Raw genomic sequence first — 23185 nt, 5'->3', positions numbered from 1 at the left:
TTTTTTTCTTTTTCCTGTTGAAGCTTCATGAACTAGAACATCTAAGCAAATAAAATATGGACTGCCCGATATCTTAGCCTTCCTCCAAAATTCACAAATTCCTCGCGGCCCTGATAAAGGTTTTTGGATTGAATTAAAAACTGGAAGTGCTGCTAGCACCTTTTTTATGCAAGCCTTCTCCAGCTGCGGAAAAGGATCCATGCCAAAATTAAGAGTATAAGATACCACGGGCTCTGGAAGGTAGAAAGTATTAAGGACTTAATGGCACAAAATGATTTAAAACAAAAACTGTGTAAAAGTAACATGGACGATCTAATTGGTTTGCCGCAGAACTCTTAGATCATGATATGTGCCAATCCCTTTGATCGTGGTCCATCTTCTTTTCAAGGATTGTTTTTCTTCAATTTTTTTTGGTAGATTCCTACCATTTATTTTCAAATAATTTTGTATCCCTTTTTTCCCCTCTGTAACCAATAATAAAAACTGTTTTGTTTTCTAGTGTTCTATACTCAGCCGAAAAGAACCATCATTATCATCATCTTGCCATTGAGATGGTAGCTCAGTGGAACAGAGCCTTACTTCCATTCAAATGATTCCGAGTTCGAAACGCGCGGGCGTCGATTAAATTGTGAAGACCGGATGCTCCTTACTCGGACACGGAATTTGGAAGGGCTACTGGTCCGCTGGTAGCCTCGGTGGTGCTAGGTTTGACATACTCACACGGAGGGTTTGTGCCGAAGCCCAGAGAGGTATTTGACATACTCACACGGAAAAGAACCATCATCTTTCTGCCGCATCCGTGTGATGTTAAACCCACTCATGCGAACATCAATTTTTATAAAAGTATATGCAGCGCATAATGAATCTATAAGAGTGAGCATGTTCAAAGAAAATAATAATTATAGATTGCTCTGAATTTGACATAAGAATTTTTTTATACTAATGAATGACTTGGGGTGTTAAATATTGTCATGGCAGATGCATGCATACCATGGTCATCTTTTCAAAACAGTTCAAAGTAATTAGCTCTTTGATTAGTAACTCCAAATTGCCCAATTTTTATCCCTGCGTTTGCGCGTTTTCTTTTCCCTGGAATACCCCTATCAGAGGATATGCAAACATCCTGCTAAATACATCATTTATCTGATTCTGCTTGCGTTTCCAGTTTAAGGACAACCTCTAAACTACTAGGGAAATGAATTATGCTAATTGGACATCATATTAATTGCTATTAACCCAGTCTCTACAATTGAGCAATGACACATAAGGGAGATTGCCTCAGGGAAATGACATAGAAGCAGCAAAACAAGAAAAATTTTGTAGCACCATTCTAATCAACAAGAACATAATGTTTAGCTGTATCTTGTCCATCCAACCTGCGGAATTCTGAAGTGGAGGCAGACCTCTTTTCTGAACCATATGGGTGCATGCCATCAATGCATTCTTTCTCGCCTCCAGCATTTGCCTTCATGGATGGTGGTGGAGGCAAGTTCCTGGTAATCCCAGAGGCTGAAGGATGGCCCTCTGTTCTGCATGATTGTCCTTGGACTGACGATGTCACTGGTGATAGGGATGCAGGTGGAGCCACAGAGACTCTGGGCTTTACACCAGAGGAAGTGCTTCCTGTACTGTAATCCAATTCTTGGCTACGTGTTGTCCGATCTGCAGCCTTCTCCTCCTATATTCAAAGATTATAATTATTTTTTGACAATCATTATCTTTGTGAACCCATAGCCAAATTGTAACAGTGTGGAGGATTGAATATTGAGGGAATTCTCATCATCCTTTTGTGGAAAGTAATATTAGACTAAGCTTTATGGAATGCTTAAGTACAGTCACAAAGATCACTTCTTTTTTAGATGGCCTTTCTACAGATTTCATAGACACTGCAAAACAAATCCTTAAGTACTGTAGGAGGGAGATGCCCATTCCATCTCTATAAACAAAAAGTAAACAAATGGTCATTCAAAATGTAGCACATGTGCTCAACATGCCAAGCTTTCAGTTTATCGTTATTCTAATTCATTCACTTTCAGCAGACTTTGAGGTGGATATGATAATATGGTATCCTCAAAAACATATCATATACTTCTTTCTTAAAAAAATATGGTGGTTTTTCGCCGCCTTAGGTTTGAATGTGAGACCTCTCACTTAGAGAGATGGGTGCCAACAATGCCCATCTTTATTTACGAACAAAAAGACACAGCATACTTGGAGCATCTGTGGCGTTTAAAGATCGTGCATGGGGTTCAGAACATGAAGCACCCTAGTTCTCTTTCTCCTAAAACACAACTCATCTTGAATCACACACTGAAATGATAGTTTATTCAGAAGCCAAAACATACAACATAATTCATCAACATATGCACAAACATGCAAACGCATGCACATCATGGAAAGAATGAAACAGAATCTTAAAAGCAGGAACTACAAAATTATGATATGGAACCCATAATTGAACTCTGCCTCTGTCTCATGATCTTAAGTTTCAGCTGAAACCCTCGAACCAAAACCAGAACTTTTTAATTTTGCTGGCAACCTATTCAAAAATGACATCAATTTCGAAGTTTCTATCAAAACTGACCTAAGGCCACATGCAATGAATATATGGCAATTTTTGTTTGAGTCATTAATTTATTTACGGTATTCTATTAACAGTAGACTTGGGTTTTGCAAGTTTCCAGAAAAACTTGAAGAACGTTAATGTTTGGTGGTAAGAAATTTAGGAGAATATATTTTCTTTTCAAGTTTCAAGAGATTTTTTTATGTTTTATGATAGTTCTTCAGAGGGAAAGAAAATTGAGGTTAAGAAAACAGATCAGAGCTCCTAAACAGTTGTTTTGCAAGATCTAAACTTGGATTTGTGACATTTGAGCTCAAGTCTCTTTTGTAACAAGTCATGCTTGAAAATTTTATAAGTTATATTTATTTCTTAGTTTCTTTCCATAAAATTTGTATATCAATAATATTTTTCTACAAATTTTTTGGATCTACAATGAAAAGTTTCAAATGGGTTTTTCAAACCCTTGACTTTTGGGTTATTTGGCAACATTATACTTATTGTCATGGTCCATCTTGCCTTGGTAACGAAACTGTAAGTCAGTTAAATAGCAACCATCTAAGTTAAATGAAGAAACATCCTCAATTTTCTCAAGAAAAAGGTCTAGGGGTGTTCATGCAAATATTAATTTGCTAAAGAACAAAATGCAAAAAGGCAATTTTTCAAGAATATACATGCAAAATTCATTTTTTTAGAGAAAATCTTGCAGCTTTTTTTTTATTTTCTTTTTAAGAAAAGATTAGCTGGCATTTGGTGACTCAAATGGGATCACCAAAATAATCTTAAATCACTGGTAATTCTTATCTCAAAGTAATCTGACCTCTGGTGATCTAAGATCATTGCATTTGCTATTCTATATTCTAAGGATTAAGAATTTTTAGATATCCACGAGTAACCTATTTGGTATTCCATAAGAATCCATTAACACTAACCATGTAATACCAAAACTACCCCTAATATATTTCATAAAAAAATATTTATTAACATATAAAAATATATTATAATAAATATTAACATATTTGTTAATATATTAATTATTAATATATTCCATAAAAATATATATTTATCAATCCTATAAAGATACATTAATTGTTATTATAGAACTAATATTTTTATTTATACTTATAATATATTATTTTATTATTAATACTTATTTTGATTAGAAAAATAAGGCAAATAGAAGTGATATATTAAAAAATTTATTATATGAATAAAATACAATAATATATTTCTATTAGAATTTTAAATTATCATAGAGTAATAATACGACAATAATATGATTAATAATATATTATAATATAATACATAGCATAAATACAATATATGAATATAATATAATATATATAATATTAATATAATTTTTGCTAGACTAAGGGGCGTTTTTGTCTCAAATTTTTAGTCCAAGATCACTGCTATGGGGTGATCTTGGATACTTGACCTCAAGGACAGATATTCCATCACTAGGTTGGGCGGTGATTTGAGGAGTGGGGGTGATTTGTGATCACTGCCATGTAGAATCACTATGGTGCAACTAAATGCAGTGATCTTGTTGCCTCCACCTACATCATCCTTGATCTTGGAATGATCACCCCACATCAAACGCTTCCTAAGAGTCTAATCACTTTCATTCAGCAAATGGAAGAGAGAAACATACAAAAGATCCAAAGAGGATTAATAAGAAGAAAAAAGGAAAAAGAACATAGAATAATCAGCAGACAAGACCAAAAGATCTAAAAAAAGTTTTAACAAAACAAAGAGAGGTTGCAAGTTTCTTAAAGTCTAATAAATGAGAGACCCACTCGCTTATGAGGAAATAAAATACTGTTGAAGTCTCCCATTTCTCTGGAGCCAAATTAACCAATAAAATGAGGACATAAAAGTTATCTAACCAAAATGATATTTTCTTCTAATATTGGTGTCCATCCAAGTTAATCAAAGTTCATTCATCTCAGCTGGTAGAGAATAGATATTAACAACCTGGAGGAAGTGCAACCAAATCAGTTTTCTGAAGAAGAGGATAAAAATGGGTGATCTATACTTTCTTCTTCCTGTTCATAAAGAGCACAATTATCTGCTTCTACTCAGTTTCTTTTCTTTAAATTCGCAGCAGTAAGAATTCTGTGCTTATACATATAAGAAGATATTGAAAAATATCACCTTCTCATGGATCAGAGAGTTCCAACTATTCTAATAAGAGTAGAAAAGGTACCTCAAAGAATTGCAGTGTTTATGAAAAGTATGGATTTCCTTTTTCTATATGGTCCTGTTTTAGATTGTAATCATGCAACTCAAGAACATATCCACTATAAAACAATGTAAAAATTATTTTATTTTTATTGATCAATCACAGTTACATGCTGACTCATCCATTATATACTATCGAATTGACATACAATTTGGAGTACATTCGATTAACTCGTTTGTGGAATTATTCTATATATTGGATTTTTATTTTATATTTAAATTTTTTCTGGCAAAAACTTCTGGAGGCATACCAAAACAAGCGCAGCCAAAACTAATGCAAACCTAATTTTGGAAACCCTGCTCCATTGCTTCTGTTCACTATACCATTTTGAGCTTTAAAAAATATAAAATTCAATGGTCCCTCAATTAGATTTCGTTCCCAGTCCCACTCTGATCCCAATCCTGGACTGCTGATTATTAAAATAAGGAATGCCCTAACCAAATAAATAAGAAATCAGCCATGGACAGAGAAAATAAATAAATAAATAAAAGCATGGTCAGAATTTTCAATCAGTGCATTCCTTTTTGTTTTATTTCTTTCCAATATTTATTTCCTTAACAAGGTTCTTTTATATTGTTTTTTTAATTGCTACAATGGGAAATCTTGCTGATTTCTGCTGGACTTCTGGCACATTGGAGTGGTAGGTTTAGACCTTTGAGACCTCTTATATCCTTTTACAAACTATAACTCATTGACCATAAGTTTGTACCAAAAAAGATTCAAATGCATGTTCTATAAGTGAAAATGAGTGATAATATGGTTAAATTTTTAATACAGTACAGAATATAAGGGCCTCCGTTTGAGCCATAAGCTCAAGATTTTGAGCTAGAAGTTGTAGAGTGTTCACTGGCTATCGAATCAAAAATAAAACTACTGGCTAAAAAGCAAAATGAAAATGCTAAACTAAATTAACTTACCAACAAGCACCAAATTGATCTTGGACAAGACTTATACCTCTTTGGAAGATCCAGAATCCGCTTTTGTTTTGACAATAGTTTGTTCCATATTTTTTTGGTTGTCTTTTTGTGTGCGAGACCGATGGTTCAGTTTGGAACCTTTGCGCCTATAAGAAGGATAACTAGATTTATCAAACACATGGACACACTTGGTCAAATAACAAAATTAAGGTATTTGTCACATATAGAAGTAAATACTCAAAATTGAAGCAGCAATGATAGTCTAAAATTTTTACAAGACAGACTGTAAGCAACTAATCATATGCACAACTAACATGGGCCTTGCCAAGTGACAAGTTAATGCAGCCGATACCATTGTCTGCAAAATTTTTATGTTGAAAAAATACTTTTTCATACCTAAAATTTCTATGTTATGAAATTGGCTATTAACTCTGTTGTTTAAAATGAACAGCAATCTTGCACCTTTTGGAATGTTGGGAGTAGGGAACTGTAATCCTATGATGAAGATTCTACAGATGAGAATGAAATCTGAGGGCAAAGTGTGAGAATTTTTTTTTTCTGATTGGTTTGTTGGGGGTGGGTGGGGGGTGTCCCGGGAGGTCCAAAGGATCACTTGATAGAAAAGTTGATAAAGTAGGAGACAGTACTTCTCAGTGTTGTTGAATCAATGGATGCAATTGAAACTAAGAAAATCTGAAATCTAGACAAGCATCTGCTTATTGAATGGATCGGAATGTCAAGCACTAACAAGTAGCAACAGCATATGATGAGCACAACTTTGATCAGGATGCTAGATAGATGATAGAGTTCTTTTTATAATATTAAAGAATGAGCATTATAAAAATAAAAATTACAAAAAAATTTGATATGAATGAAAAGTATAAGGGACTTTTGCACTATCTCTCTTCTTTCAAAGGAGCATATTCCATCTTAGATACAAACGCATATATATCAAGTGGATAACCTTTTGTTTTTTGTGCTAAGGTGGAGCTTCCTCTTTATGTGTCACCATAGCAATAATTTCCTTCACAACCAAGATAGGATATACAAATGCTCTGTTCAGACCTAACACACCTTAATATTATGATAACTTCTAGATAATTACCACAAGTAGAATGTTGACTTTAAAATATAATTATAATATTACCTTATTAAGGAATATTGATTTAACCATCAAAGAGTAAATATGTAACTTACTTTTGCCTTTCACGTGGTTGAGCTGGTTCATCATTTTCTTCATTATAAATTACAGGGAGGCCTGAAATGTCACAAGCCAACGGGCTTGAGGTAAAGAACTGCAATTAAAAAAAAAAACATCATACCACATGGAAAAAAATCAAGATTATCAAACAACAATTAGATGTGCATATTTATACATGAGTTAGTTATGAATGCTCGAACCTAAATACATGTGAGACTAAGTTTCGCTGAATTGATACTGGCCCGTACCGGTCGGCGGACAGTATGGTTCAGTATCAGTTTAGTACCATACCATGCCCGGTACAGGTAGGGCATGCTAGTTCCGTATCGGCACATCCAATTTTTTTTTAGAGTTTTCTGTAATATTTAATTGGTAATCACTCTTTTTGAAATTTTTCATTAATTTTAAATCTAATTTGATTTTTTTAATGTTTTCTTGACTTTTTTTTATGATGTTTCTATGATCCCGGTTTAGCCTAAATGTTGTATCTTACTGTTTTAAAATAATATAAATTATAAAATAATTAATGAGATGTTGCATGCTATAAAGAATGTTGCGCAGAATACAGGATCCAAACGGCGAACAGAATAATGCACAGAATTGAAAGAGAGAGAGGAAGAAGAAATTGAACACAGGAATTTACGTGGTTCGGCAATGTGCCTACGTCCACGGGAGCGAAACGACCGTAACTTTCACCAAATAACAAGGGTTACAGGATATTTATAGCTAAAACCTAACCCTAGAGTCTCAATCCCTATCAGCATCCCTGGTAAAATAAAATATTACATAATTATCCCAAAGAAAAATATATCTCGTCGCTTCGCTCCACTCCGTTAGAATACCAGTGTACCACTCAAATAAGAATACCACTTAATATGAGCCACTTATTCTAACAATCTCCACCTTGGCCAATATTCATCCCTTAGGAGAAAAAATAACCTGGGACACCACCTGACGCTGATAGGTTGGAACACATCCTCTCTAGCACCTAGAGATGTTAACCAAGTCCAAGCAATGCTTGAACTTGTCTGCAGTAACGGATTTTGTCAACATGTCTGCTGCATTTTCAGAAGTATGAACTTTCTCAAGCAATATGTCACCGGAAGAAACCAACTCCCTGATCTTGTGATACCTCACATCTATGTGCTTGGTTCTTGCATGATACACCTGGTTCTTTGCCAAATACATCGCACTCTGACTGTCACAATGCAACTGAACTCCACCTTGCGGAACACCCAGCTCTTTGACTAATCCCGTCAACCACAATGCTTCCTTGGCAGCCTCAGCCACTACCATATACTCGGACTCAGTCGTAGATAGTGTAACTAGAGACTGAACCATAAACCTCCAACTGATAGGCCCTCCTGCAAGAGTGAATACATAGCCTGTAGTCGACCTCCTGTCATCCAAGTCCCCTGCATAATCTGCATCAACATATCCCACGACTGAAGGATCATCTTGCTGTCTGACAAACATGATACCATGGTCTGTAGTACTCCTCAAGTATCTGAAAATCCACTTGACTGCATCCCAATGCTGTCTCCCTGGATTCGTCATAAACTTGCTTACTGCGCTAACTGCATGCGCCAAATCTGGCCTAATACAAACCATAGCATACATCAGACACCCCACTGCACTAGCATATGGAACCTTTGACATGTCTTCAATTTCTTTTTCTGTCTTTGGGCACTGTGAGGTAGACAATCTGAAATGATTCACTAAAGGTGTGCTTCCTGGCTTCGCATTACCCATGCTGAACCTCTCCAACACCTTTTGTATATAACTACCCTGAGATAACCACAATTTTCTGGAATCTCTGTCCCAAGAATCTTCTTGGCCGCGCCCAAATCCTTCATGTCAAACTCTCTACTTAACAAAGTCTTCAACTTGTTAACTTCATTTATACTCTTTGCAGCAATCAGCATATCATCCACATACAGTAACAGAAAAATAAAAAAACCATCATCAAGGCTCCTCACATAAACACAACAGTCACACTCACATCTCCTGTAGCCAATCCGAATCATGTAAGAATCAAAAAGCTTGTACCACTGCCTCGGAGACTGCTTTAGCCCATAGAGTGACTTCCTCAATTTACAGACTAAGTGCTCTTGTCCAGGTTCTGAAAACCCTTTTGGCTGCTGCATGTAAATCTGCTCCTCCAACTCACCATGAAGAAAAGCTGTCTTTACATCCATCTGTTCTAACTCCATATCGTAATGTGTTACCAATGCCAACACTACCCTGATGGAAGTGTGTCTGACCACTGGGGAGAAAATCTCATCATAGTCAATCCCAGCTCTCTGTGAGTATCCCTTTGCTACCAGACGTACTTTGAACTTTTTTCCTTCTTTTTCTAATACTGCTTTCTTTTTCTTGAACACCCACTTGCATCCTATCGCTCTCTTCCCCTCCGGAAGCTCCACCAACTCCCATGTCTGATTTTTATTTAAAGATGTCATCTCCTCCGTCATAGCACCCATCCATCTACTCTTCTCCTGGCTGTGTACTGCCTCCTAAAAAGTAGTAGGATCTCCACTGCTAGTGATTAATGCATAGGAAACCAAATCTTCAAAACCATACCTGGTTGGTGGCTTGATAGTGCGCTTGGGTCTGTCTGTGGATATATTGTGATGCTCTTGATCTACTGAGGTAGAAGTCTCTGTATCCTGAACTTTACTTTCCTTGACAGAACTCTCTAACTCCACCTGCATCACCTGCTTATTGCTGCTGCAACTTTCTGGCACCTGCTTCTCTTCTTCCTGAGTACTCTTCAATATGGCTTTCTCATCAAAAACCACATCTCTACTGATCACCACCTTGTTTGCCTTCGGATCCCAAAGTTTGTACCCTTTCACCCCTTTCTGATATCCCAGAAAGATACACTGTCTAGACTTCGGGTCTAGCTTTGACCTCTCCTCACTGGGAATATGCACATAGGCAGGACATCCAAATACTCTCAAACCTGAGTAGTCTACCTCATTACCTGTCCATACCTTCTCTGCAACCTTACCATCTACTGCTGCCCTCGGTGACTTGTTAATCAAGAAGCATGCCATATTCACTGCCTCTGCCCAGAAGTTCTTTGCAAGCCATGCATTTAACCTGAGACACCGTGCTCTTTCAGCTATAGTCCTGTTTGTCCTTTCCGCCACACCGTTCTGCTGAGGTGTCTTGCGTACTGTGAAGTGTTTCTTAATCCCATGTTGCTCACAAAACTCTATGAACTTTGAGTCTGTGTACTCAGTCCCATTGTCTGATATAAGACATTTGACCTTTGTCCCTGTCTGATTCTCTACTTCAGCTTTCCACAGCTTAAACTTGGCAAACGTTTCTGACTTGTGCTGCATGAAGTACAACTAGACCTTTCTCAAAAAATCATTAATGAAAGTTACGAAATATGTATGTCCGCCTCGTGATGCTACTCTGACTGGTCCCCAAACATCTGTATGAACATAGTCAAGAATACCCTCTGTCTTGTGCGTGGCAGTTTTGAATTGAACCTTGTTCTGTTTTCCAAGAACACAATACTTGCAGAAATCCAGTTTGCAAATTTTAACACCCTTCAGAAAATTTCTTTTATGCAATTCCAGCATACCACGTTCACTCATATGACCCAAACGCATATACCACAAGACTGTATTATCAGACTCAGACTCTGCAGCAGCAACTCCACCTACAACAGTAGTCCCTATCAACCTGTAGATGTTCTCTGCTACTTTCTGCCCCTTCATCACTGTCATAGCACCTCTACTAACCTTCATTACTCCACCTTGAGACTTGTAACAACACCTGTTAGAGTCTAAGGTACCCAATCAAATTAGATTCTTTCTCAAATCTGGAACATGTCTAACATCACACAACGTTCTAACCACACCATCAAACATAGTAATTCTGATATTCCCTATTTTAATGACTTTGCAAGATGCATCATTACCCATCAAAACAGAACCAGAATTAACTAACCTATAGGTGTCAAACCAATTTTTATTGGGCATCATGTGATAGGAACATGCTGAATCCAGAATCCAAGAATCAGCGGATGATCTGAACTGGACGAAACTGAAAGTATGTCATCGTCACTGCTCTCTGTGTCTTCTTTTACTATATTTGCAGACTTGGACCCTTCAGATCTGTCATCATCTTTACCCTTCTTTTTCTCAGGACAATTCCGTTTTATGTGACCCTGTTTTCCACACTTGTAGCACGTTATGCTCTTCTTTTTTCTGGATTTAGACCGAGATTTACTGCGATTTGATCCATTCCTTGTGTTGCTTCTTCCACGCTCCTGGTTACCCTTCACCACTAAGCCTTCTCCCTGAGAACTCTCAGCATTGGCTTTCTTCCTCTGATGAAAACCTAACAGGGCTCCAATGACGTCCTCTAACTCTAGGGTCTCCTTTTCCCATGTCAGAGTTGTAACCAAATTTTCGTACGTAGGAGAAGCGGGTAAAGAATGCAATAACATCAACGCTTTGTCTTCGTCTTCGAACTTCACATCAACTCGCTGCAGATCACTGATAATCTGATTGAACACGTTGATATGTTGGCTTAAATCAGCACCCTTTGTCATCTTAAGACCGTACAGTTTCTGCTTAAGATAGAGCTTGTTCGTCAACAACTTGGACATGTACCGACTCTCCAATTTTGATCAAATTACTGCCGGCGATTCCTCGTTCATGACATGATACATCACGTCATCAATCAGACAAAGTCGTATATTTGAAACAGCCTTAGCCTCCAATTCCTTCCACTCTGCATTACCCATGTCATCTGGTTTCTTTCCGTACAGGGCCTTTACCATACCCTGCGATACTAACAGATCCTTCACCCTCCTTTGTCATAGCCCGAAATTCCCAGTTCTATCGAAATTTATCACATCGAACTTCGCAGAAGACATCCCTACAACCTTATCTTTTTGCAAAATAAAATAGAGAAAAAAATAGGATCTGATGAAAAATAAAAAATACCAGAAATGCCCCTCTTCTTAGGTCAGAACGCGCGCACGGGAGAGACTCCTCTTCCGGATCTGTCACGCGCGGCGTTGGAGACGCGGCAGAGGCGGCGCGGTCACGGGCGTGGGTGCACGACGGCGCAGCAACCGAAGGACGCGGGCAGACATAGGCGCATAGGGGCTTCTTCTTCCTTGCTCGTGGACTGCAACAGGGAGTTTTTCCTTCCTTCCACGCGGAAGCCGCCGCAAACAAGGAAGAACCACAGGGAGAAGAAACTTGGGTTTCAATTTTGGGAAGAAGACGCCTTGGGAGAGACAACCCACCACGGGAAGCAAACCTCCCATGGCTTGGAACAACCCCTCCTGTGAAACAGAACGCCCAAAAAAGAAACCACTGGACCTTCGTTCCTTCTCTCACGCTCCTTCCTCTATTCTTCTTCTCGTTTTGGGAAGAGAAGACACCCAAAAAATATAAGCCTTCCACGTGAAGCAAAGTTTCCCCCTTCACGTAAAGCAGAAATCACCCACAGCACCGTGGGGATTTTGTCTTGGGAAGAAGACGCCCAAAAGAACCCACGCGATGGGAAGAAGAAGTTCCTCATTTTTTTTTTTTGGTTCTGTGTTGTTCTCGGCTTGGGAACAACCCTGAGATCCCACAAGAATTAACACCCACGGCTTGGGAAGAGAGCCTTGGGAGAGAGGACACAAACCCCTCAGCCCCCCACGTGAAACAGAGAGAAAACAAATCCCCCCTTCCTTCACGTGGATCAGAAATCGCCCGCAGCACCAATGGGAGATCTCTTTTCCTTTCTTCGCGGCACCGACGTGAACACCTTGCAGCTCTGATACCAATTGTTGCGCAGAATACAGGATCCAAATGGCGAACAGAACAATGCACAGAATTGAAAGAGAGGGAGGAAGAAGAAATTGAACACAGGAATTTACGTGGTTCGGCAATGTGCCTACGTCCACGGGAGCGAAACGACCGTAACTTTCACTTTCACCAAATAACAAGGGTTACAAGATATTTATAGCTAAACTCTAACCCTAGAGTCCCAATCCCTATCAACATCTCTGGTAAAATAAAATATCCCGTCGCTTCGCTCCGCTCCGTTAGAATACCAGTGTACCCCTCAAATAAGAATATCACTTAATATGAGTCACTTATTCTAACAAAGAACAACATAAAATATTCTCAAATCAAGTAGTGACATAAAAATTATAAAATAATACAATCAATTATATACATTTAAAGTATATCTAAAATCAGATCGAGTGGCAATGACTCTCCTAGATATCTAGATCATCAGCATAGTTAGAAGGTACATCAACCCACTCCTCTAACCGAGCGGCATTGTAGTCTTATATATTCATCTCATAAAGAATGCACGCCAGTTTATAAGCACTTTCAGATCACTCATTGAAGCTCTGGATTTGAGAGGTATTCTTTGGCTGATAATACGGCTGTGGAGGAGCCCATCCGAATATGCTGACAACAAAATGCAACAAGTGAGATGCTTCGGGCTGAGTAGGATAGTAGCCATCGAAAGATGTTTCATACGCACTATATCCGTATCCGTATGGGTCATAGGCTATCTGTGATTATGGATAATAGGATCCAGTATACGACTCGAAATCTGATACGACTATGGATCCTACTCCACGTGCGATATTATATGCAGCTGCATCGTGTCTAATAGCCTTCACTATCGCAGTGGCCCGCTACCAGAATATTTACCTTATCACCAAGTCCTCGACACTGCTCCCTTTAGCAGTGTCGGCCCTCGTATATCTACTTTTTTGTCACTCGGAACTGACAAACATCTGACGTAGGGCTGCTTTCTTCTCAAGAAGGCTATCAAGTACAACGTAGTTGGTAGCAAACTATATATCTCCTGGTCTCAAGATTCTCTTTCTTTGCATACCTCCTCATCAGTGAAAGGACCCACATATGATTATAAATATACTTGGTGATGGTTTGGGTTGTCTTCACTGTCTGTTACACCCTACGAATTTTCGTAATGTCCGTCAACATGAGGTCGATACAATTTGCAGCTTATGGAGTTTAAAAAATGTGGCCGCCGTTCCATCAAGATCTTTCCGGCAGCCTTATATTGTGGACTATTATCAGTAATGACCTGCACGACATTCTCCTCTCCTACCTGATCAATCACCTCCTCCATCAGTTTAAGGATGTACATGGCGTCGTGCACTTGATCAGAAGCATCAATCAACTTATGAAAGAAAGTTTTTGTATCACAATTTATCAGAAAGTCGATGATGCTCCACCTGATAGGACCAGTCTAACCATTACACAACACCGTCAGTCTATATATGGGCCACTTGCTCTTGTAGGAGGCAATTTATTTCTCTAGCTCCTTTTTATTACTGTCAAGAAGCTCACCGTAAATGTCCTTCGGGCCTGGAGGATCAATACTGAGACTGGCAGTCTGGATGGTGAAAATGGCAGACCTATAGTACGTATTGTCGGCCACATTCACTGAGATATGACTGAAGTAGAACTAGGGTCCAATAGCTCGCCACATATCCTTCTTCAACATTGAGTCAACCCTCTTCTGCTTCGAATCTCTGTTGGCAAAGGCATGTAGATCTAAATCATAGATTGTTGCTCCTGATGGAATCTCTCTGGATGAATTTTTTTGCCACCAAAAGCTTCCAATATAGATGCAATTCGGCCAGCGCCTCTACTGACGGCCTTCCTGACTAAAGAGATCCTCCTAAACTCTGAATCTACCCTGATGCTCGTAGAATCGACGTCCGACTCGTAGTACGAGGATCCAAATTGAGCCCTATGCCTTGCCACCTCATCCTGTTGTCACTGATCATCCAGGTCTGCCTACATTGCTTGGATCTATGCCTCATCATCATTTGGAGCGGATGCCTCCTCTGACTTTCTAGAGTGATAGAAAAGTGGCTCTGCAGCTCAGCGGTCTACCTCCGCCTTCTTCTTGGCAATTCTCTTCTTCGCTACTCTGAAATAAGCGAAATACTTATTTATTAACTATCGAACCTCCTGTCGGCATTTCGACACATAGATACATCAGAGTAACTGCCGGCTAAGTGCTGCTTCAACCTAATTACGCCTTCTTAAATTTTGTGTTGCACTAGTGGCACTTCCAATGGTGCCGACCTGAGAGTATTTGCCCATAATCCCAGCCAATGTCATGCTTTGGCTTCTTTTTTCTTGATGACTCAATTCTTGTAAGTTTATCAAGAACGTTAGTTTATCAATTATTTAAAAAATACAAAATTTTGTTATGATGAAGATATTTTTTTTACCTCAAAAAATATATCTGGTTTATCTAATACATAATACTAATTTTTCATATTATTTATTTATATATTTTTAATAATTTTTAAATTAAAAATATGTTTAAATATTATAAATTCAAAAACATAAGATTTTTTAGCTCAGAAATTACTTCTGAATTATGTAATATATACTACTAATTTTTCATAATTTTCGTATTGTTTATATATTTTTAATTATTTTCTAAATTTAAAAATAATATTTAAATATTAATATTTTAAAAAATTGATTCAGCTAAGATCCATGTAGAACCCAACAATGGATGATACATATATTTTTCTAAGCCCTTGAGCATACATCAAAGGCTTTTATTTTTCAATTTTTTCTAAATTTAGGCATAGGCCACTGTACACATAATCGCATAGAAATTTAAATGAATGGACACCAAATTTTTATGAAAAATAGGTCGCATGCCCTTAAATACATTTCTGATTTTACAGTTTTTTAATTTTTATTAATTTTATTTTTTTATTTTTTTAATCCAAAAATATATTTTTAATTTTTAAAAATGATATATAATCCGAAAATTAAAAATTTTTATGTCTTCGTGTAAATCGTCTATAGATCTACAGCATATAATAAAATCAATCCCAAATCAAAAATTTTGGCATGATTTCTCTTTATTTTGTAAATTTCGAATTATTTTTCCAAGCCCTCCCAAAAAAATTGAGGGAATGGCATAGAGAAGAGGAAGCGCACCTGATTTAGGCTTGAATCTTTTTTTTAGGCTGCTGAATCGGCGAGTTTTTGATGTTTGGGAAGGGAAAGCGGCAAAAATCTCTCTACCGCTTTCATTTGCTGTTGGGAAGGCCCGAATTTGATGCTTTAAAAGCATCAGATTAGTCCACAGTGATAACTCGGCTCAAAAGCGAGTTGACTCGGCATGAACCGGCTAGTTTGCACCAAGTCTGGACTGAACTGGCCAGTTCCGACTTGTTTCGGTTGGTTTAGAATTGGTTTTGGTCGGTTCGGGACTGGTTCGAGACAGGTTTCGGCCGGTTCGGGATGGATTCCGGAGAGTTCGGGATGGGTTCCGGGAGGTTCGGGACAGGTTCTGACCGATATGGGACCAAAACTGAAAATAAAAGGCGAATCGACCCGGTTTCGCACTAGGTCGGCTCTGCACTGTCCGAACCGGGCAGTTCGGCAACGGGCCAGAATCGAAAATAGAAGGCGAATCAACCCGGTTGCGCACTGGGTCGGCTCGGCACTGCCCGAACCGGGCAGTTCGGCAAACCACGTGGGAGACATAGAGACGAATTCATTGCTAAAAATTGTAAAAAATGTATGGAAATATGTTTCTCTAAATAGAGCACCAGCCTGTAAAGCAATCTAACATAGGCATAAGTGTTTGAATCAACCAGATGAGTCAAACTTATGGTCTATATGTTTTAAATTTTAACACTTCTATTTATCATAGAAATCAATCTAAAATAATTTTCAGATGTATCTAATGATTGGCAAAGCCTTATATTATCAACATACGTGACATAATCCTATGCACCCATACCTCGCAATGTGCAGTAAGATACACTGTGCTGTGCCATGGTGAGTATGACCAAAATCAGCCTAATACACAAAATATCATGCTTTCTTTGAAACACTAAGCACAGTAATCAGAGAAACACAAGTAGCCAAATGCTAATAAAACATAATACATATTGGAAATCAATTTGTTTATATGGCTCAATTATCCTTAGATAACTGGGATATGATTGAAGATGGCATTTAATTGCTGAGAAAATGCTCAGCAAATAGTCAAGTCAATGAGAAATGTGCAACAACGGCACTATCAAAAAAGACGAGCTTGCAAAATAATTCCCGATAAAAGTCCAATAGTTTATGTATTCATACTTATCAATGCAGTTTTACAGTATAATATATAGGAAAAGTGAGTTTGAGAATTATACTTTTTAATTTACCTCACTTTGCAAAGCAGAAGCTGCAGTACCACGACATGAGGGGTCCAGTGCAAGAAGTATGGTCAGCAAACGCAAGGCAGAAGAAGGGAAATCTTTAAAAGTTTCCAAGACAGTCGGTTTGTAAGTTTGTGCAGGTCGGAAGCTAGTAGACAACTTTAGCTTTCTCGAGTAGTCCTCTGGTGGGGATCCACAGAGCTTAAATATCCTATCGAGTTGCTCACCCTAAATGTGGTAAAATATTGATCAAGAGAAATTCTATAATACTTGATCATCATATGAACCAGTTCATAGTATATAACAAAGACTTGATGGTATTTTCTCAGCCATGGTATTCAGAAGTCCTAATTTATTCATGCATATTATTACATCATAAGTTCCATGAATATAGAAGAACAAGGAACTAATGCAAATTGCAAGCTGAAAAGTCACTACAACCTACAAATATATCATGAATATCTTGCAGTACTTCCCTGATAAATAACATTCTACCAACAAAAAAAGCCAAAATATATAATGTTGTTAAGACAAAGAATGCTGGCATTTTCTCAATGCTTAGAAGAATGTAGTATAACTTACTAATCAAAATATCCCCTCACTGAGGTGCTTTGATATGCTTTTCCAAGACTTGTTTTCTACAACATCCCAAAGCATATCAAAATAACAACAGGAATATCGATTAAGAAACAAAATAAAAAGACAAAGCCCACTCCTCCATATATCACCATTTCCCACACAAAAAATGGAATGTATAACAAGTGATGAGCTAATAACCAACCCTTAATCAACATAAACTGGGGGGAAGATCAGGACAAAGATGGTGAATGCAAGAACTTGAATCTTATTTTCAATTACCCCATACATTCATTCCAAACCTAGGCAACTTTAGTCCATAGGTACAAACAAATTAAAAAGGACAAGTGAACAAGAGAGTGGTATCCACCAATAATTGAGCATGAATCTAATTTTATCATCTTTACTTGTTGAAGCATTTGCATTTTAAAACCATCAAAGACATTGGTAACATCTTCCCAGATTGGTAAAGTTTTCCTAATCACAATCACATTCTACTCATCACTCAATCCAGACACCTTCTACCAATCTCCTACTTATCATCTTCCACAATCAGTCTTCTCATCTCACAAAGCAGAACAGAACCCTATTCGTGGCTTTCAAGAAACTGATTGTGAAAGCACCTAGTGCCTCGGTCAAGCAAACAATGTAACATTGACATGATAAATCTATTTACTGAGGTTCAAACCTCTCCCTCCTGAATAAGGAAAAGTTTTTTCTCACAAAAATTGCGAAGGCTTTCGATGATGGATAATAAGGTAATCATGTGATTGTTTGGATCATAAATTGTGGAGAAACATTCATAAATTTAACCCCATGCAAATACTTTAGACAATGTTAGTTGTGGTTATGAGAATTTGAGGAATGGCGAATGCTAAGAACAAAAACCACATGAACAAAAATTATAAACATGCAGTGTAAACAAGCTTTTGTTGCTTGTGCCTTGTTGTCAAGTACTATAACTAAAAGAAAATGATTCATCAACACAAATAATTAATAAGAGTAGATAGGTATCTCACCTCAGACCTACCAGGCAAAATTGGCCTCCCAGCAAACATCTCAGCAAGAAGGCAACCTGCACTCCAGAGATCAATACCAATGCCATAATCCGTAGTGCCCAGAAGCAGTTCTGGTGCCCTATACCAGAGTGTCACTACTCTGCTTGTAAGTGGCTGTTTGTTGTTTGGATTGAAATAGTTTGCAAGGCCAAAGTCAGCAATTTTCAGCACTCCATGCTTGTCTATTAACAAGTTGGAACCCTTAATATCTCGGTGTAGAATTCCCCTCTCATGGCAGTGCAGTAGACCCGACAACAACTGCTGCATGTAGCACTTAACCTGCAAAGAAATGATCAAGCATATAAGAGCAACCTATCACTTGTCTTGGATTTAAAATTTTAATTCAGCTAAAGGGAAAGTGACCAGGCAATAAATGCAAGCATTGTCATAAAGTGCAATTCCAGGATAAAATTTGCAAGATACAATTTTTTTTTAAAAAGCAAATGTAAAATGATAAGAAGAAAAGGCTTGGGAAGGTGAAGTAGATAATGGCATTCGAAAAAAAAAATCCAGAATTTTGAGAAAAAATCCAACAGTAAAGACATACTAATCTTCAGAAAAGATACCTATAATGCAAGTTCAGGATTAATTTCACAAGAAAAAAATAAAAGTAAAAACATGAGAGAAAAAATGATTTAAGGAAAAAATTTAAAGTATAAGAAAGACACTCAAAAAGGCAACATCTTCCTAGTTAATAGAGAAAAATCCAACAAAAAAATCACTTGAATTTCTGAAGAAGAAGCTCAAAGATACAAGTTCAGAAATAATTTTGCAAGAAAAATTGGGAAAAAAAGACAAGGAGACAAGATTGAGTGAAAATGAGTTCAGTGTATCAAGGACACAAAAGGGCAAACTCCATTAAAGTTTTTGAGAAAAAATAAAGCAAATCTCCTAGTAAGATTAAGAAAATTAAAAATTTACTTTTAACTGGGATAATGTAAGAACCTGTGGTTCAGTGAGCCTCCCACCAGTGCGAGAGATAACCCTTGCCAAGTCATATTGCATAAAGTCAAAGACCAAGTAAAGGCTATACTGCATTCTTGAAGTAGCCAGCCCTTCAAGCTTAATGACATTGGGATGATCCAGCTTTTGCAATATCCTAATTTCTCTTGCCATAAATTTCACACTCTCAGATTCTGATGTATCAAAACGAACCTTTTTCAGAGCGACAATTTTTCCAGTATCACGGTCTCGAGCTTTATACACGTTGCTATAGGTCCCCTGGCCTACCTAAACCAGCAAGAGCAGTGTTCTAATTTAAACAAGCAGCATCTAAAAAAGCAAATGCACAATAAAGTCCATTCAAAAACAATAACAGTAACAGATGGCATGTGTATTTGTTTTTGAAAAATTTTAAAAAAGGTATGAAATGATACATATATCAACAATTGTTGTTCTTATATAGCCAAGGTCTATATTAATAAAGTAAGGGTGTTTTACAAAGAGATACAAAAAGCTCATCATAAAAGCTATATCCAATTGTAACTCAAATATGAGACCCTACAAACTGATGGTGGTCGTAATTGTTCACAGAGCTTCAGGAAGCGGTCTACTAAAACTCATCATCATCATCATCATCATCATCATCTAAGCCTTCTTTTCCATCAAAACAGGGTTATAAATGGAGCTTAGCTCTAAAATGGAAAGGCTACATTGGATGATTGAGCAGAATTTTAGGACTAGCAATCAATTGATGCCAACCCTCACAAATCGGTGATGAACACAACGCGACATTGGGCAAGAGAGGGACCTGCCATGAAACACCAAAGGCCAGCTCACAAGCAGGTAGGGCCATCTTCATGGACACAAGTTCATGCAACCAAGAAACAACCCTTTGAAATTCTAACGTGCTTTGAAAGAGTCTGGATAAAATGAGAAGATGACATGCATAAGGAACTGCTCATCTTAGATGCAGAAAGCATAAGCTAGTACAATTACAAGTGACAAAATTTATAAATAAGCATATGATGGATGGATCCAAGATGCAGTGCTGAAGATTACCAAATCTGGGAGTAACAAACAAGAGATAAAAAGTGAATTGACACCATCTACTTCGTGCGTATGGACGGAAAACACTATGGTATGAAGAGCAAATCAGTTTTGCGCGAGTGTCTGAAAAGAGGAGGCAGATATGCATGAAAATTTGAAAACTTGGACAGAAGCTGCAATAACAGCCGCCCTTTAATAAAGAATCTTTGATTCATCATTAATAGAACCTTCAAGAAAATGATTCATGAAGAGCTGGACCACGCCCCAACAAGAACAAGGCCCAAAAATCAAAGATCTCTAGGATGTACGGACATCAGGACATACCCCTCCCTGTGCAGGTTTATTTTTCTTCTTCTTCTTCTTCTTCTTCTTCTTCTTCTTTTAAAAAAAGAAATGTCACGAGAACTATGCCAAAATTTTTGAGGAAAATTATATGAATCGCTCCATATCAAAAGAAGTTAGTCCGCCAAAAACCAATAAATCAAAAAGAGAGGTAACATGAAGTAGCAAACGCCTTAAGCAGTCCATTAATTTTTTCTTTCATCAATGAATAGCTGAAAAAAGAAACGCTATAATTAAACTCCGTGATCAGTAGCTCCAAAAGTAATTATCATTTTCGGATTATAGCATTCTTAAAAAGAAGCATTCTACCAAACTAGAGTTAAACGATGCGGACAAAGAAAGGAAATCGATCAAGAAATGGAAAACCTTATCGAGCTTCTCGTAGGAGTCGGCGCTCCTGGGCACCAACCCGGCCAGCACCGCCCGGGGGATATTGTCCGTGAGCCAGCGAGGCCAGCCGTCCACCTGCTCGTCCGTCGGCCCACCGCCCCTGCCGGCCGGCTTCGACGGAGGCGGGACTGCCTCGCTCTTGCTTTCCTTCTCCCCTTCCCTCGTGAGGGTCCTTTCCTCCCTTCCCCTGATGTATGGGCGGTGCGGGGCGGCCCTGTGCTGCTGCCTCTTCGCCGCCGGCCCGCCGCCGGCGTCGTACCCGTAGACGTGTTTCCTCGCCTCGAGGTGGGAGGGAGAGCTGGGAGAGGAGGGTTTGGCCTGGACGCAGCCCATGGCTTCTTCGACCGTCGAAGGAGGAGTGTGGGGGAAACGCCAAAGAAAGGAGTTGATGATCATGGGGGCGGGGTAGACGATAGCATGGAAATTCGGCCGTCCCAAGACGGCCTTGAAAAAATCTCCCATTTCTTTTCTTTTTCCCCTCCTTTTCTTTCCTTTCCCTTTGCTTGAGTGTGATGCGTGTGATTTTCTATTCCTCCGGCTGCCAAATCTTTGCTCTCCCGCTTGCTTTCTCGGTCGTTTTCTTTCGTACGCGGAGAAATTGAGAATGGTGGAGGATCCAAGATGACGGTATGCGCTTGGAGTTGGAGGGAAGACAACCGGCCGTACCGGCCCCGACGTCGCGACCAGCCTATATATATATATATATATATATATATATATATATATATATATATATATATATATATATATATATATATATATATATATATAGATATAGATATATAGATATCCAACTTGGTGGTGGGCCAACTCTAAAACCGGTAGATGCGCTGGGCCCAGTATTCCCTCGATCCAGTCATAGGCCCAATTGTCCAGCCTGCATATATGATATGATCAAAGGAGTTGTGTGCATGTACACCAAATAATAATATATGACGACATACATACATACTTAAGTTCGTTCCAGATGATCAAGTATATATGCTAGGGATGGTTTATGCCATTACAGTTTGCCGCATCACAGTCCCAGTACTACTGCACACACAATAACATGCATGTGCTCGTGGTCTCTTAGCGGAGTCGTACGTACAGGTAACCTCGGTGTGAGTATATGTGACCATCCAATCAGCACGACAGCACAGCATGTATTATCCTGTTCGAAGTGCGGAACATCATCTATGGTAGTGATCCAGTGATCAGCAGCGGATCACCGATCACGGAACGTGCCTACATAGCGGTAAAGATCACAAGCTAGGCATGCATGGTAGCGTCAATACCGGAATCCAGAGGGAGACAAACCCATGTTTCCGGAGTCTAATAATCTCTCGAGAGATTTTAGCTGCATGGCTCTCGCATATATGTCGACGTTAGGGGCGGTTCTGATGCAGCGCCTCATGTACTGAAGAATTCGCATGTAATGTTCCGGCACGGTCGGTTAGTTTGCCACCTTTCCCCGGCCAGAAATCAAGCAATTCGCTTTCTTATATAGGATGTAATAATTCTGTCTTACATTAGCTCTCTCTCTCTCTCTCTCTCTCTCTCTCTCTCTCTCTCTCTCTGTGTGTGTGTGTGTGTGTGTGTGTGTTTCTCTCACCCACGCATGCAAACACACGCGTGTATATATATATACGCGTTGGATCAATCAACGGTATGGTGGGAGGGTTAGGGAGGAGAACAAGTACGCGCAGCCCCCCCTGGTGGAGTGA

General features: G+C 38.5%; 1 protein-coding gene across 2 annotated transcripts; it reads right to left on the bottom strand.

Annotated features, from left to right (window-relative positions):
* Positions 1–22139, bottom strand: LOC103713800 (probable serine/threonine-protein kinase At1g54610). Of its 2 annotated transcripts, none has more exons than XM_008800826.4 (7): positions 21456–22139; positions 19704–19988; positions 18720–19037; positions 17131–17352; positions 6920–7017; positions 5760–5868; positions 1–1678 (listed from the first exon to the last, which is right to left on the bottom strand). In XM_008800826.4, exons 1-7 carry the CDS (start codon positions 21939–21941, stop codon positions 1331–1333), a joined length of 1866 nt encoding a protein of 621 aa, XP_008799048.2. In that variant the 5' UTR covers positions 21942–22139; the 3' UTR covers positions 1–1330. The 2 variants fall into 2 exon arrangements, with proteins under 2 accessions (XP_008799048.2, XP_026663006.1); XM_026807205.2 differs by having other exon boundaries at positions 1551–1678; positions 5723–5868.
* Between the last annotated feature and the right edge of the window lie 1046 nt (positions 22140–23185).

This window comes from Phoenix dactylifera, chromosome 11 (assembly GCF_009389715.1).
Source record: "Phoenix dactylifera cultivar Barhee BC4 chromosome 11, palm_55x_up_171113_PBpolish2nd_filt_p, whole genome shotgun sequence".
NCBI classification, from domain to species: Eukaryota; Viridiplantae; Streptophyta; class Magnoliopsida; order Arecales; family Arecaceae; genus Phoenix; species Phoenix dactylifera.
This window is presented reverse-complemented; position numbering and strand designations above follow the sequence as displayed.